This window comes from Sorex fumeus, unplaced genomic scaffold (genome assembly GCF_029834395.1).
Source record: "Sorex fumeus unplaced genomic scaffold, SorFum_2.1 ptg000039l, whole genome shotgun sequence".
NCBI lineage: Eukaryota > Metazoa > Chordata > Mammalia > Eulipotyphla > Soricidae > Sorex > Sorex fumeus.
The window spans coordinates 28,591,159-28,608,727 of NW_026606096.1; the positions used below are offsets into that span (position 1 = coordinate 28,591,159).

The 17,569-nt window shown below is 39.5% G+C and overlaps 1 protein-coding gene across 1 annotated transcript in view; it reads left to right on the forward strand.

The window, feature by feature from the left end:
• The window catches only part of SH3D19 (SH3 domain containing 19), a 199,603-nt gene that overhangs the window by 73,058 nt on the left and 108,976 nt on the right, over positions 1-17,569 (forward strand). The window contains exon 2 of the mRNA XM_056119057.1: positions 6,865-6,904. Coding sequence (XP_055975032.1) covers positions 6,865-6,904 — 40 coding nt within the window. The remainder of the gene's footprint in view (positions 1-6,864; positions 6,905-17,569) is intronic.

Below are 17,569 nucleotides of genomic sequence, written 5' to 3' on the forward strand. Positions count from 1 at the left end.
TACTCTATGGGCTCTTCATTATTCCTCATTCAACTGAATGAGTAGCTACACTGCTCTCTTTCTTTTTGGACATAAGGACACTGAGATTTGTAGATATTAAACATCTCATTAAGGTCCTTCAGATAATAAATAGTAAAGCAAGAGCTTAAAATGAGACCTGTCTTTCTTTGAGGGTGGGTGGGGCACATCAGACAGTGCTCAGGGCTTAATCTTGGCTCCATACTCAGGGATCACTTCTGGCAGACTTGGTGGATCATATGGGCTGCTGGGGATTGAACCCTGGTCAGCTGTGTGCAAGACAAATGCTCTAACTGCCTTACTTTTGCTATGTTCCCCCCAAATAAAATTCTATCTGACTTAGAATTTCTTGATATCTCATTATGACCACGACCCTGTAGTAGGTGCCTTAGATTATAGTACTAATCCCTGCAACTAGTTAATTAATAATGGGCCATTCAACAACATAATGGAAGGTGACTATTACTTGTTTTGGAGCCACATGTAGTGGTGCTTAGGGACTGCTTCCATCAGTGTGCTCAGAGGTCTCATGGCTATGCTAGGGGGATCATGTGGCGATGAGGATCAAGTTCTGGCCTCCTGCATAAAAAAGTATGTGCTCCAGCCCTTTGAGTCATCTCCCCATCTCTGATAATGTTTATAGTGCACAGGCAACAGGCAGAAAGCTAAGGATGTCACTGTCATTCTCTTTGAGGCCCAGGGGCCTATCATGATTAGTAGTTTTCCTAAAGCCTGGATTTATCTGATCAGCAGTACATTGAACTGGAAGGGGGAGAAACTGGAATCAGAAAATCTGGGCAAGACACAACAGTGCAGGTCAGGACTTATCAGAACCTAGAATATAGGTAGAACAGTGGGCATGGGAAGGAGAAAACATATTTCAGAGATCGTGTACTTGTTTGTTGAAACCAGTCATGTATTGAGAAAACTTCCCTTCCATCTCTAATTTCTCCTTCTCTGTGTGAGTAGGGCTCTGTGATTTAATGAGTGTAGGCACTTTATAATTAGAGTTAATGAAAGATGTCAGTATTGACAGCGCTGTAAACCAGATTTTTTCACTTAGCCACAATTGTGTGAGTAGCAGTCCTACAAACTTCTCTAAAATATGTTTCATTTCACTCCTGCAGTGGTAACTCAGGTTACCTTTAACCTCTTCTATGCTTAGATCAAGAAAGAAGCAACTTTCTTATATCAAAAAATACAAATATGCAGATATTTAAAACATACCATTTAAAAAGGCAATATACTGTACAATGAAAGTCTCAGACCTGATTATAAATCAGTTTGAAAACATCTGAACAAAGATGGTGAACTAGAGAAGTTAATAGGGTAAATGTAGCATATAAACGCTAACTTTTTTCCAAGGAAGTCACCATGGCAGAAAATTTGGGTAATCTGTGGCTCCCAAACAGTAACTGACCTGTGATAATTTCTTTCCACTCATTCTGGTTCCTCTAAAAATACTGTGAGTTGCCCGGCTGGTTCCTTCTTAGCTCCCCACAGTATTTGTATCATACTGCCATCAGTGCCCATTTTTTTCAGTCAGCTTTATTAAATAGGAGACATGGATGAGTAAGGACAGAGAATGCAAGTACCACCCTGCCATTCCACTCCATGTGTCACCCATACCTACAAAAACAACACTTGTACAGAACCAGCCAACCATGCTGACCTTCACAGCAAGAGAGAGTGGTGATCTCCAGTGACCTGGAGTTTTAATATGTAATTCACAGCAAACGTGGAACAGTTGGCAAAAAGTATTTTATTTATTTATTTATTTTTGCCCATTTTGGGATCACACCTGGTGATGCTCAGGGGTCACTCCTGGCTCTGCACTCAGGAATCATTCCTGGTGGTGCTCAGGGGACCATATGGGATCCTGGGAATTGAACCCGGGTCAACCGCGTGCAAAGCAAACACCCTACCCGCTGTGCTATGGCTCCAGCCTCTATTTTATTTATTTTTTATTAAAACAATTTGGGTGGGAGTGAGGAGCCACTTCAGCTGTGCTCAGGGCTTACTTCTGGTTCATTTGTTCAAGGATTGTTCCTGGTAGTGATTGGGGGAACCAAGTGTGGTGCAGGGATCAAACCTAGGTTGGTCACATGCAGGGATGTGCTTTACTTGCTATATTATGGCCCCACCAAATATATTTTAGGGTTAGATCATTCCTATATTTAAAACCGTCTTTCTTTTTAGAAATGGTGAGACTAAGGGCAGAGAGATAGCACAGCTGGTAAGGTGCTTGCCTTGCACACGGTTAACTTGGGTTTGATCCCATATGGCTCCTGAGTCTGTCCTTAGTGATTACTAAGTGCAGAGCCATGAATAAGTTATGAGCACTGTTGGGTGAAACCCAACACCTCCCCCCAGAGGAAAAAAAAAAAGGAAAAGAAACAAAAAAATCAAAAACAGAGAAATGATGAGACTTTGAGCTAGTAAGTATTTACATAATTTTTAAATATGTAAAGATTGAAGAAGCCTTTATAAATATATACTCTCCTAGTTATTAAAAATGTTAACAATGAAAAAATATTGATATATGTGCAAGAGTATTTGAAATAAATGAAATCCATAAACTTAAAGCCCTATATATAGTCAAGATGATAGTTCCTTGTTGATCTGTTCTCATTTTTCTTAAACGGATTTTATACATATGTTTTTTTTTTTGTAATTATCATTTTATTTGACAAGCCTCTTTTTTTTTCCCCCCTTTATTTTATTTTATTTTTTTTAAAGTTGTAGATTTACAAATTTTTGTGCTTTGGTTTCAATTATACAATGATCAGATACCCATCCCTCCACCAGTGCCCATTTTCCACCACCATGGATAATATCCCTCCCACCCCCATCCCCCCATCCCCCCTGTCTCTGTGGCAGGGCAATCCCCTGTGTTCTCTCTCTCCTTTTGGGTGTTGTGGTCTGCAAAAGAGGCATTGAGTGGCAAACATGTTCAGTCCATAGTCTACTTTCGACATGCATCTCCCCTCCTGGGAGGATCCTCCAAACATCCTTTATTTGGTGCTCCCTTCTCTATCTGAACAGCCCTTTCCTCTAGGATACCCGGCTGGCCTCTAAGTTATGGAGTAATCCTCCTGGTGCTGATCTCAGCTATTCTTGGGTATTAATCTCATACTTTGTTACTTTATATCCCCCAGATGAATGCAATCTTTCTATGTCTATCCCTCTCTTTCTGACTCATTTCGCTTAGCATGATACTTTCCATATTGTACCACTTGTATGTAAATTTCATGACTTCATCTTTTCTAAGAGTTACATAGTACTCCATTGTGTAGATGTACCAAAGTTTCTTTAACCAGTCATCTGTTCTTGGGCATTCAGGTTTCTTCCAGTTTCTGGCTATTGTAAAGAGTGCTGCAATGAACAAACAAGTGCAGATGTCACTTCGACTATACATTTTTGCCTCTCTGGGATATATTCCCAGGAGTGTGGTATTGCTGGGTCAAATGGGAGCTCAATTTCTAATTTTTTGAGAATCGTCCATACTGTTTTCCAGAAGGGCTGAACCAGTGGACATTCCCACCAACAGTGAAGGAGTGTCCCTTTCTCGCCACATCCACGCCAGCATCGGTTGCTTTTGTTCTTTTGAATGTGGGCCAGTCTCTGAGGTGTGAGATGGTATCTCATTGTGGGTTTGATCTGCATCTCCCTGATGATTAATGATGTAGAGCATTTTCTCATGTGCTTTTTTGCCATTCGGATTTCTTCTTTGAGAAAGAAAAAATCCGAATCATATGCTCATCTAATCTTTGATAAAGGTGCAAGTAATGTGAAGTGGAGTAAGGAAAGCCTCTTTAATAAATTGTGTTGGCATCACTGGACGGCTACATGCAAAAAAATAGGCTCAGAACTCTGCCTAACACCATGTACAAAAGTAAGATCAAAATGGATTAAAGACCTCAACATCAGACCAGAAACCATAAGGTACATTGAAGATAAAGTTGGCAAAACCCTCCATGACATTGAAGCTAATGGTATCTTCAAAGATGCCACGCCACTGGCCGAGCAAGTGAAAACAGAGATAGATAAATGGGACTATCTTAAACTAAGAAGCTTCTGCACCTCCAAAGAAACAGTGACCAAAATACAAAGACAGTCTACAGAATGGGAAAGGATATTCACCGAATACACATCTGACAAGGGGTTGATATCCAGGATATACAAAATACTGGTTAAACTCCACAAGAAGAAAACATCCAACCCCATCCAAAAATGGGGCAATGAAATATACATATGTTTTATTGTTGTTGGCAAGATCCAAAGCTTGATCCTAAAGCCATTGGCACTTAATTTTGTTCAGTCTTGACTGTTGGTTCAAAATAATAACCATTTATTATTTGCCAGAAATTCAGCATTAGTACCAATGCATATCTTAACAATTGCACAGTTTTCTTATCTGTCATGAAACCCATTTTGTTTAAAATAAGCATATAAAAATATGTGTGGACACAGAGATACAACATATGCACACTACATATTTATATGTATTAAAGGTAAAAGCTGACATGGCAAAATGTGAAATCCAATTATTTATATACTTTGAGAAAAGGATCAAGTCAAGAACATATGTTTTAATTTGTTCTCCCTTGTCAGGAGGTGGGGGATGGGCAATATAATGAGTAATGAATAATTTGCCCTTACCCTCAAATTATCCAGTATATGAGTCTTAAGTGTAGCGTGTTATAAACACTGTTTACACATATTTACATAGGAATGGATCACATCTGACACTATGTTTGGGCAGAAGTGTTTAAAATGTTCTCTAAGAGATTATCAAGTTCTTGAATTTTGATTATTAATTTAATGTAGAAGTACTGTGGACAGGCCATTTGTATCTTGTTAGAACAGAAAGTATAAAAACGAGTGTAGAATTTCCTGTTTTAACCAAGAGTGAAGGAGAACTTCAAGCCATTCACTTCCTGAGTGGCTGCATTCCAGCTGTGCAGACTGGTCATAGCACATCTGCCAATCAGAACAGGCTCTGGAGGGAAGCCTTCAGCTGTTGAGTCTTGTTTACATGCATTGTGACTCTGTTTCTCCCCTCTTCTGTGGACACACGTAGCGCCAGGAAGATTTGTGAGGAGAAAGTGGCTTTACGTACCTAAATAAAATGTAGGAAACTAGGCTCATGGCCACAGCTAAAGGTATGACGGGCCAACATCTAGCTCATCTTTAGTCCCAGGTAAGAGATGTTGCTTTGTTCTCCAAAGATGGTTGATCTGCGTACAGTTACTACTTTTACTTTGAGTCATCATAATTTTGTTAGCAAAATTAGCCCGCTTAAAGCTGAAGAGTGTTTTTAAATGTGTGTTTTATTGCTATACTTTAAAATTTTTAGTGTTCAGCAAGTAAAAAATGGTATTTTTATTTAAAGGAAGGGTAAAATAAGCAAGAATTTTTAAAGGGACCGTAACAGTGAGTCACAGCACGGAGAAATTGGAACAAGAAGCTGTTTAATGTTGAGCAGTTTTGGAGAGCAGTTGTTCTAAGTAAACATGCTTTATTGTGACCCTTCTTACTTGTTTATCCTTAAGAGAATTGGTATATACATTTGATGATATAAATCCCATTCCTTTTCTTCCTTAATTCTTAATTGTAGAAGTTCTAAAGTACATTTTTATGATTTTTATGCTGCTCTACCATGAATAAAATTAAAAGGGAAAAAGAAATTCCTGTCTAATCTGCTTCACTTTTTTGATAGTATTCAAAAGTTACTTTAGAAACCTATATGTTGATAACATAGCATAGTTTTAAAATGTCATCACATGGGTTTTTATTGTGGTTTACTTACTAGCTTTCTGTATTTTCATAATTCTGAGCCTTTTGACTTTATTGTTATTTTTAAGTATAGATTAAAAAAAATCTACCCCAAGTCAAAAAAGACAGTCTTTGTGTTGTGGTTCTTTCTCTGTGTGTGATTGCCTCCAGGTTAATTAAGAGCACTTAAAATAAGCAGCCTAAAGAGGGCCTTTTGAAAACTTAAAAGTTTCTGTGCTTAATCTCAGCACTGCATAGTATTTGGGTAAGATGGGGTTTGGGCGATAGTACAGCGGGCAAGGCATTTGCCTTGCATGTAGCCAACCTGGGTTTAATCCCCACATCCCTTATGGTCCTTCCCAAGCCTCACCAGGAGTGATCCCTGAGCACAAAGCCAGGCCCACCTCCCCACTCCACCCCCCAAAAATGGGCAAGATAATTTTTTGTTGTAGAATATGTAGCAGTATCCTGGGTCTCTAACCAGTAGATGCCAGTGGTTCATTCCTTCCCAATTGTTATAACCTAAAATGTCTACAGATATGCCAAACACCTCTGGGTGGGCAATAAGGCCCTTACATCCTCTGGTTGAGAACCACTGCCCTGTAACACAATAGGCTTAATTATCTTTGATACACTGAAATTCAACTTCTAAAATGTTCTGAGTGATTGAGGGTTAAGGATGAAGCTGTACTGGTCATAGTGTACTTACAGATGTTGGTGTAGCTGACGCTCATTTCCCCCTCCCAGTCTTGTTAGAAGCTTTTGCCAATTGTGATTCATGGAATGATTTTTTAAAGCTGAGTCATTTGTGGTTTTTCCTTACTTTCCTTAGCTAGATTTGTTTTGGTTTTAACAAAGTGATTGAAATAGCAAAGATCTTTAAGAATTAAATTAATATGGTAGGCTTTCTTTGTATCTTTTCTATATCCTTTGTCAGACAAATCCTCTTAACTTTGAGGAAGGTGCTTTGTGAAATCTAATGGTATGGCAACTGGTACTTAAGGACTTTTCTGGGGCTTCTAAAGAGCATTTTGATATATGATTCTTTTTCTAATTTTCTTTTCTCAGATCGCAACGAACGGAATAAACCAGAACATCGTTCTTCAAGGTATGGACTTACAATATTTAATATTCTATTGAAAAATATTAGGTGATAGTAGTGCAAGTATGTCTAGATTACTGCATATTTAAATATTCTGTGCCATTAAAAGAAGTTTCACAAGGAAAATACTGTTTATTGTTTGAACAAAAGTTATTTATTAAACTAATCACCTGAGACCATTTTGTTTTGAGAAGGTCTATCTGTAACTGGTAAATCTTTACCTAGATCATTGTAATCCTCTTCCCATCTTTTTCTGTCTTTATTTATTCTCCACTCCCGCTCTTTCTTTACTTTGACCTTTTTGGAGTGGGTGGTTCTAGGTATTGAATCTAGGACCCATATTTGGAAAAAGTATGTGCCGTACAACTGAGTTGCATCCCTCAGCCTTTCTTCCTGCCTCCCAGCCCCATTTATTCCCCCATCCCCACTTTTTTTAAATTTTGAGCTACATGTGATGATGTTTAGGGGCTGCTTCAGGTGCGGTGCTCAGGTCATCCTAGTGATACTCTGAGAACCATGTGGTGCCTGGAATTGAACCCAGGCCTCCCACATGCAATGTATGCCCTGCAGCTCTTTGAGGTATTGGGACAGGAAGGGAAAGGAACAGGAGGGGAGAGAGTGGAGAAGAGGGAAGGAAAGGGAGAAACTCTTTTAGGTTATGGGATGGGTCTCCTCAAGCAGAATTCCTTCACTGTTTCTATAAATGTGTGTTTTTATCCTAAGTGTAAAACTTAACTTGGACTTATTGAAGTAATTTGAAAAGTTTTTTTTTTTTAAGCATACATGGCATTACTCAAGCAAAATAGTTGTCTTTTATGAGTTCAAGATGACTGCTACTGCTAAATTTTTGGTGTAATTTTTTAAAAAAAATTTCCCCTCCTCTCTCTGGATTTTTTATCAGCATATATGTATTAGAGTTGAATTCAGATTCTTATTAGATAGTTTCAAATTGCCAAGAAGAGGGCTAGAAAAATAGCTCAATGAGCTGGGCACATGCATTGCATGCAGGAAGCCCCTGCTTCAGGCCCCTACACCCTAAGTACCTTTAGGAGCAACTCCCAAGCAGAAAGCCCGGAGAGTCCCTAAGCAGCAATTAGGCATGCCCCCGACCCCTATCACAGAATAATTGCCAAGAAAATGAGTATTCTTTAATCCTCTCATCCACACTATCTGAATGTATTTCACTAGTCCTTCACCAGCACGAGGGTATTTTAAAAATTCCTTGCCAAATTTGCAGGTGAAAAATGGTCTAATTTCACTCGTACCTCAAAAATGATAGGTCTGTATTCAATTTGGGGACAGTGGGGATGAAGGTTGGCTTACCTGATGATGCTTAGAGCTTACTCTTGGTGATGCTCAAAAAACATTTGTGGTGCTAGGGATCAAACATGCAAGGCAAGTGCTTTAACCCTTATCTGATCTCTCTGGTCCAATATTTGATATTTTTAACCAGGTTCTGTGACTTTTTTTTAATGTTCTAATTATTATATAGCCCATCATTTTTTCTTTGCATTTTGTGTTAGTGGTAACTGACAATATAGCAATATATTCATTGAGTTAACTGGCCTGGTAAACCAAATTCTTTTGCTTTCTCAAGGTATCTGTTCCTGGGAGGCATTGGCCTCAAGTGATTAAAAATCTAAAATCTAGAACAACTCCAATCCATTTGCTATACTAGCAATATAGCTCATGGAAATTGTTAATCAAAATGAGACAGTGAAACCTAACCTGGAAGAAAAATATAGTTGACTCTTTGGAATGTAATGCTAATTTTTTTCCAGGCATAATTCATGTATGTTAAAAATTACTTTTTGGTGGAGCTGGAGCGATGGTACTGTGGATAGGACACTTGCCTTGAATATGTTTGGCCCAGGTTTGATCCCTGGCATCCCATATGCTCCTCCTGCGCACCACCAGGAGTAATTACTGAGTGCAGAGCCAGGAGCTACCCCTGAGTATTGCTGGGTATGGCTCCAAAACAAAACAAAACAAAAACTTTGTTTTGTGTGTGATTCTATACATTTTGACAAAAAATTTTAAAAAATTACTTTTTTGATGTATGGCTCTACAATTCTACAAACATGTTTATGTAAGTACTGCGATGATAAAAAAAACAGGATTGATTTTTTAAAAAATAAACTGATAGATTTGGAGGGAAAAGAATATAGGTGACAGGACTTTGATAGCATGCTTAACTATGAGTGACAAAGTTGGAAGTGTAGAAAATACTTGGAGTGGGAACCAGCGAGGTAGCTCAATGGGCCGAGTACATGCTTTGAATGTAAGAGGACTGGGTTTGATCTCCACCTCTGTATGGTTCCTTAGGCCATACAGTGAATTTGTGAGAGTGATCCCTGAGCAAGGAGCCAGAAGTAGCCCCCAGACACTGCAAGGTGCCTCACCAAAGTGTGCCATCAAAACCAAAAAAACTTGAGGGGCTGAAGCAATAGTACAGCAGGTAGGGTGTTTGCCTTGTACATGGCAAACCCAAATTTGATCCCTGGCATCCCAGATGGTCCCCCAAGGATCGCCGGATGGTCCCCCAAGGATCTTCGGATGTGACCCAAAAAGCAAAAAAAAAAAAATCTTAGAAGATAAAATCAGGGTCTATTAAGACACTTGACATACTTACACATATGCATGTGTGCTCTCTCTCTCTCTCTCTCTCTCTCTCTCTCTCTCTCTCTCTCTCTCACACACACACACGCACACACCCCAAAATTTTGAGACAGATTTTCATGTCTCATCTGAGATTTTTATCAGTGTGGAGCGATTGGATCCTGGGAATTGGATAAAGAAATCCTCTAGAACTAGCCAGATTCAGAACATGGAGTAGGAGCAATAAGTTGAGTTGGAATATAGAAGATAAAAGGAGAGTAGAAATCAAAGCTAAATTTCCGAAAGACTTGTGTGAAGAATTGTATAGATTTAGCCTAGGTGTGAAGTGTGAGGTTTGGGGTGAAGGGGAGGTGGCTGGTAACCTATGGGGCAGAAATAACTGGCTTCCGAACCTAGAGGACTGGCGTGAAGTGACTAGCAAGCAAAACTATGTCTCATAAAAGCTGTTCACAAGGTACACAAAGGGCTATTTCCAGTCTGGGAATGGGAAAAGTATGGAGAATTGGGAATCCTGATGAAACAGAGGGCAAGAAAGTGCCCAGCTATAACAAAAAGGCTTAGGTTAAAGCTTCAGGAGGTCCCCACTTTTGAACTCTGGGACTAGTTGAGTATTAAAAAGTGTTAATGTCACCTAAATTGTAAATGTTTATAAAGGGTTAACTGCCCTACATGAAACTGTATTAAATAATTCCATCCAATTAAGGAGGAGGATGTAGAAATAGAAGCTGAGTACTAGTAGTACATATGCTTACGAGTTGGTAAAGACTGAAGTAATGTTCCTTGTTGACCTGGATATTTTCATATGTGATAAAAATTATTGAGGTAAAATCATTACAGTAATTAGAACATCACAAGATATGTCCATCACATTTTCCAGAACAGATCATTTTTACTGTGGGGCAAATAGGCAGATTTTTATGTTAATTGCATTCAGTTCTAAAGAAAAAAAATTGTGTAGAGAAATCTGTGCGATATAATTTGTCCAAACTAGTTTTCGTTTGGGGAAAGAGTTCTGAAATAATCCCCAAAACCGTTTACTCATCTGAAAATCTCTAAAAACAACTAATGGCAAACCATGGTGTAGAAAAGAGAAGCTCTCTCAGTTTTTGTAGGAAATAACTTTAGAAATAATCAAATGGGTAATTTTACTTGGTGCAAATAAGAATTAAACTTGTTGATTTTAGCATTACTATTACATCTGAAGTAAACTTATGTGATGTTCTGCTAAAAGAAAAAGTGCTAATGACTGCATGATTTCTCACAAATGTGGAATATAAAGAAATATAATGGTCGAATAATGAATACACAAAAACAATGGAAACAAAGTACATGAGAACTGGTATTCAGTAGAAACATACCACTTGAGGAAGGAGCAACATCTATGGTGGAGGGGAGCGTTCAGCCTGAAAGAGGTGGTGCTGAAAGGTGGTAAAGTGTTATGTAAGAAACCCTATGAGCAACAGTACTGTGAACCACAATGCAAAACATGGGAGAAAAAGAATGCCTCTTATCAATGCAGAGTGGAAAGCAAATGGGTGAGAGCACACTGGTGAAGAGAAGTGGGCACTGGTGAAGGAATTGGTGTTGGAACATTGTATACCTGAAACTCAGTCATGAATAATTTCATAATTTCATGGTGACTAAGTAAAAGAAAAATAAAAATTTTTTAAAAGTTAACAATAATGAGTTATAATACATTGGGTTTTTAAACTTTTCACATAAAAAGAATGATAGAATTAGAAAATTGGATAGTTTGTTCAGGCAAGGGTTATTAGGGTTTCTAAAATTTGAGGAAAAAGTTGTTGAGGAAATAGATATTCGTATTGCTTGAGGTGTGCTTCTAAGTTTGTTTGTTTGTTGTTGTTGTTGTTGTTTGAAGGGCAAAGGGTTCCCAAATCGTGCTGGGAGCACAAGGGCCCCATTTATACTCAGTCAATCAGGTGTCAGGTGGAGATTTCCGTACTAGGTCTGAGGATATGTTCCTGCCTTGTAGTGCCAGGGACTACCCAGGCTTGACCCTCCGGGACTGCACCCAGTGACGCTTGTGGGACTTTGTGGTGCCAGCTGTTAAGCCATGGTTGGCTACATGCAAGGCCTTTGCCTTTATCCCTGAATTCTCTCTCCAGTCCATTTTTAAGTTATTAACAGTGGAAGTCTATCTTTTCAGTGAAGAAATCTGGTGATTACAGTTTTTGAAGTCCCTGATTAAGTAACTTTTGGGGGCATAGTTAAAAATTTAAATTTTGTTTTATTAACAATCACTTTTTAGGTCTGTAAAAAGAATGTTCTGATATGGGTGATGTTCTTCTATCCATAGGTGATTTCTGCCTAGGTGGTATGGCTTTGTTTAAAGCCTGCTTTCAAATAATTCACCAGAAGAAAAACTACACCAGAAAGTAGTGTCAGTGGAGGGGACTTATCTGTGTGTCTCTGGGAAATCCCAGAGGGTAGAGTTTGCATTCGCCAGTAGAAAGCTTAGGAGGGTGGATTTCAGCATCTTGCGAGGGAAGATAGCCTGATGATGCAGCTAGTCTGAGATGGAATGTCTAGGAACAGTGTTAAGGAAAAGCTGAACATGCTAATGCTGGGTTTAATATAGAAAAGATTCACATTTGACTAAGATCATAAGTTTAAAATTTTTTTTCCTTATCTGTTTTGTTTGTTTTTGCTTTTTGGGTCACACCTGGCAATGCTAAGGGGTTACTCCTGGCTCTGCACTCGGACCATATGGGATGCCAGGGATGGAACCTGGGTAGGCCCCGGGCAAGGCAAATGCCCTCCCCGCTGTACTATTGCTCTGGCCCTTTAAATTGTTTTTAAGTCATAATTTTAGATGACTCCAGCCCCTTGCTCATTCAGTGGCCAATTTGTTGAGGGGTCCTACTCAGGACTTAATTTCGTTAAAAAAAAAAAAAAGAAATGAAAAAGAAAAAAGAAAACATCAGCAGTGTTGTGTTCATTAGAGCACTAGTCTTTTGAACTTGCAGCAGAGAATTCCCACCTTTGAGCCCACCTGCACTCATCAGAACCCATCCATGTCTTCATAGCTCTGTCACAGGCAGTGCTGTGGTACTCTCCGGGATATTCTGAAAGCCTTTTCTCCTTTCAGGTTACCTAGATTATCCACAATAAACATTTAATAAGTAAATGTTCATTGAGTCAAAAAATCCCAATTGTAGTTTAAACAGAGAATGAGAATATTTTTCCATTGCAAATTGGGGATAATCTCTCAAATCTCAGGACTGAAAGTTAAAACAGTGAGTTTTGCCCTATAAGAGAAATAGGAGAAATTGGGTCTTGAGGAATAGTATAGAGGATAAGATGCTTGCCTTGCATGTGGATGACCTGGATTCATTCCCTGGCACCACATGTGGTCCTCAAGTACTGTCAAGTAAGCCCTGAGTACTGCTGGGTTCAGCCCCCAAACAAACAAACAAACACCCCCCACCCAAAATAGAAGAATTGTTTTCTCATTGCTTTCTGTCCAGGATGTCTGCTGATATTGGTGGTGACCTGTTCTTCCCTGCCATCCTCCCACCCTCCTTTGAACATGGTTACCCCTCTAGACCAGCAGTGTGTCAAGCAGATTGATGCCCACTGTATCAGCAGAGCAGAAAGAAGAAAAATATAAACAAAAAAAACACTTAATTGGGGATGTTAGTTTGTTCTCCTTGGGCCACACAGCAACAAAGAATGATGGGCTCAAAGCCCAGCAAACATAAGAAAGATGCATTTCCTTTGTTTGTTTTTTAAAGGCCGTGTAGTCCCCTAGCTTTCACTGTGAGAGGGGAATAAATCTGGAGTGTCTGCTTGTTCTTTCATTTCTGAGCTGGGATAAGATAGAAACATAACTCTTGTCAAGTAAAGGAAAAGTTTTATGAGGGCCAATCCAAGGCTAAGATTCCAAGCTCCGTTTGAAGGCCTGAGTAGCACTGCATCCTCTCGCCTTGGCACTCAGGTGCCAGCTCTTTTGGCTGAAAATCACAGAGAGGGATTTTCACTGTTTTGAAGGGCAAAAAGAAAGAAAGGGGTGGGGTGGGGAGACTGCTTTAAACATTAAAGACAAACTTTCTGGGTGTTTTTGATTTGTTTTGCTGCTGGTATTTAAAAATTTTGCTTATTGCTCAAAAATGAAAATAAGTAGGGAGGTAATAGTTTCTTGGGAGAGTAGAAGGACTGGTGTATGTGCTTTTATGCTGAGTCCCAGCTTCAATCCCATCACTGATTCCTGCACTGTGTGGTCCCTAGGGCACCACTGGAAGCCTCCCTGCCAGCCCAGCACCACTTGGTGTAGCCCCAAAGCATAAATAATATTTGCTTACGTGAAAGTCAGAAATACCTGCACTTTTCTTATCTTACTAATATAAACACATTCCCCAAATTGATGTTTCTGCATTCTATTCCTCTGCATCATATTAATAGGTAAGAAATGATGAACAAAAAAAAAAAAGAAAGAAAAGAAAATTACAGAATGCTGCTTAAGGAAAAAATTATTTCTCTTTTTAAAAATATGTATCTTAATATGTTTTGTTTATTTGGAGGACTGTGAGTTTGGGGCCTCACTTGGTGGTGCTGTGGGGCTACCCCAGCTCTGTGCTCAAAAGGTCATTCCCAAAGGCTATGTCTGGGGCACCATGTGATGCTGGAGGGTTGAATCAGGGTGTGCTTCATGCAAGGAAAGTGCCTTGATGCTGGCCCTTAGGTCTATATCTTTACTGTAGTTCTACCTAGAGCCCAACACACTAAAGCACATTCATTATAAAACTTAAGTGAATGATTTACCATTCAGGATTTTAAAATTTATTTCAGTTTGTAACTTCCTTTCTCAGACATTACTATTAATAAGATCTAGAAGAATGTGCCAAAGAATGGCAATTTGGAAAACTAATTGAGAGGGAAGTAAGAACTAAAGATAATAAAGTTAAGCCCAATGGCAATAAGTGCCACGAATGGAATATTAGGAATTCCACCAGCTCTGAATAAGAGAATTCAGTAACTAATGGGGTATTAAAAAATACTTGACAGACTCAGGCCAGCAAGACATGTACTTTACCAGTGAGCCACATACTGGACCCCTAGGCTTTCTTAAAAACTCCTTGTAATCATCTTCCTTTTGATACCTGTTCATAAAGTTTAATGAATTTTTAGTAAAAGTCAGGAGCCAGAGATAATACAGTGGGTCAGATGCTTGCTTTGCATTTGATTCAACCCAACCCAGGTTTGATTCGTAGCACCCTATATGGTCCCTGAGCACAGCTGGGTTTGTCCTCCACCAAAAGAAAATAAAGAAATTTCAGTAAAATTTAGAAACTTTCTTTTGCACTTGACAAAGTAATTCTAAAACTTCTAGAGACCAGAGAGATTGTACAACAGATATGGCCTTTGCCTTGCATGCGGCTTATCCAGGTTAGATTCTCTGGCACCCCATAGGGACCCCTGAGCCTGTGAGGAATAATTCTTAAGTGCAGAGCCAAGAGTAAGCCTTGAGCACAGCCATGTGTGGCCACCAAACAAAACAAAATTTACAAGGACAAACAAGAATAGCCAAAGCAGGGCCAGAGAGATAGTACAGTAGGTTCTTTGCCTACGGTCAATCCAGCTTCTCTGCCTGGCACAGCACATCATCCTCCTAGCACCACCAGGAGTGATCCCTAAGCAAAATCATTGGTAATCCCTGAGCATAGCTGGATGTGGCCAAAACGAACAAACAAACAAATAAAACCAAGACCAATTTGAAAACCAGGCTGAGGAGGTGGGCTCTACTTAGTCATTAAGAAAAGTCTTGTCACTAGAGACACAGTTGAATAGCCCAAAGAACACAACAGAACCCTCTGCTCTCTGTAGAGGTAACTTTATAGATCAACTGGGAGTAAGGGGTGGGAACTGAGTAAGTTTTGCAGAACAATCTATTTGTTAGATTTTTAAAAATTCAGGTGAAATTCTGCTTTATTTTTATCATATGAGATAGAAGACATGAAAATTAAACATTTTGACTTTGGGTAGAGAGAGTGTAGAAAGAGTGAGTACAACCAATACAAACCACAAAGAAAAAGATACATAAATCTGACTATGTGAACATTAAAAATGTATGTATTAGAAAGTATCAAAAGCAAATGAAAACAAAGTACTGTGTACTTCAGTGAAAAGCTAGTGTCCAGTGTGAATTTCAAAATTCCACATCAGAAGGAGAAAGCAAGAAAATCAGTGAAAGGTGATTGACCAGGGAACAAACAAAGGATGAAACCTCTGTGGCCAACAGATACATAGGGAAGTTGTTTGTTTTGCTGTCACAAAGATGTGTGCTAGCCTAATAGTGAAATAAATGCCTATCATTCTCATTAAGTTAACAGAGAAATCCCAAGGACTAACATGTACGTGGGAGAATAATTTGGCATATCGTATTTAGAGAGCATATAAACAATATTTTATAAATCTGAAAATATTTTTACCCTACAACTCAGCAGATATATATAAACCCTGGGGAAATTCCTTTACAGGTCTCAAAGGAACCACGTACAAAATGTTGAGAGTAATGCCATTTAGATTAAGGGAAAACTCAACCATGTGTTACACCATAGATGAATCTCAGAAATTATTTTGGATGATAACAATGCAAGTTGTAGAAGGATAGGTACTGTATACCTCTTTTGTAAAGCAGAGTCAGCGATAGGTCACATCTGGCCCACTTTTGTAAAAAAAGGTTTTGTTATTTATTTGTGGTAGTTTTATTTACTTGGGGAAAGGGGTGTCTCACCCATAGCATGATGTAAGTGAAGCATGTGCTCTTTCCCTGAGCTTCCTCTCTTGCTAGCTTGATAGCAACTTAGGCATACCTATTTGTTTACACATACACTGATTGCTTTTGCATTATAACAGCAATTTGTTATAGGAAAAGTTTTCCTACTCTAGATTCGAAAAGGTTGCAGACTTTATCACAGGTGAAACTCTAGTACTATATTGTTTTTGGTACTTTTATTGGTACATACATATGTAATACAAGGTGTTTTTTAAATGGGTCTGGTCCAACAATCCAAAATCACTGCCATGCCCCCAGCCAGACTACACCATCTCAGGACAGGCCTCACTGAGATACTAGCCTGCTGCTGAAAATTCGAGTATGCAGGTTTTGTGACTGAAATCCCTAGACTTTCTCAGAGTTGGGATGTCTACTTTCCCTCCCTTCTCTATATTCCTGGAAGCATTGGCAGTCACCCTCACAAACCAATTCCAGCGCCACCATATAATCTCTTCTACCAGCATTGCTTCAGAGCCCCATGAATAAATCTCGAAAGAGATCAAAAGCCAAAAGGCTGGACATACCTGTGTAGATAGGGGCGGGGCGGGGGCGGGGATTTAGCCTGGTGCCCGCCCAGACAGAGCCTTTGGCAGCTGCTTGCTCCCATAATCTAAAATCACCATCACACCGCTGCTGGACTCCACCGTCTCAGGACAGACCTCACCAAGATAATCATCTGCTGAAAATTCGGGTATGCGAGTTTTGTGACTGAAATCTCCAGGCTTTTTGGGGGTTGGGATGGGCTATTTTCCCCTTCCTCCTTGTACTCCCAGAAACCCTGGCAGTCATGTCTGCATCCCACAGACACCATCCAGTTAGTAAAAGCTACTCCAGCTCTACCTTTCTGATAAAAATACTAAATGCCCTGTACAAATATGATGACCTCTTAGTACCTGTGTTCTAAACCACAAGGCACAAAAGGAGAGAGAGTGAGAGAGAAGAAAGGTGCCTGCCTTAGCGACAGGCAGGGAGGGGAGGGTAATGGGCTGGTGGGAAGGAAACTGGGGCCAGTGATGGTGGGAAATGTACACTGGTGGAGGGATGGGTATTGGAACGTAGTATGATTGAAACCCAGTCATGAATAGCTTTGTGATGATCTGTCTCATGGTGATTCAATTAAAAAAAAAAAAGATCTGCCCAGGGTGATGGCTCACAAGGCTGCAGTGCACACTCTGCATACTGCAGACCCAGGTTCTATCCTGGCACTAACAGTAGTGCCCTCCCTTCCCCAAAACAGATGCATGGATATGATCACG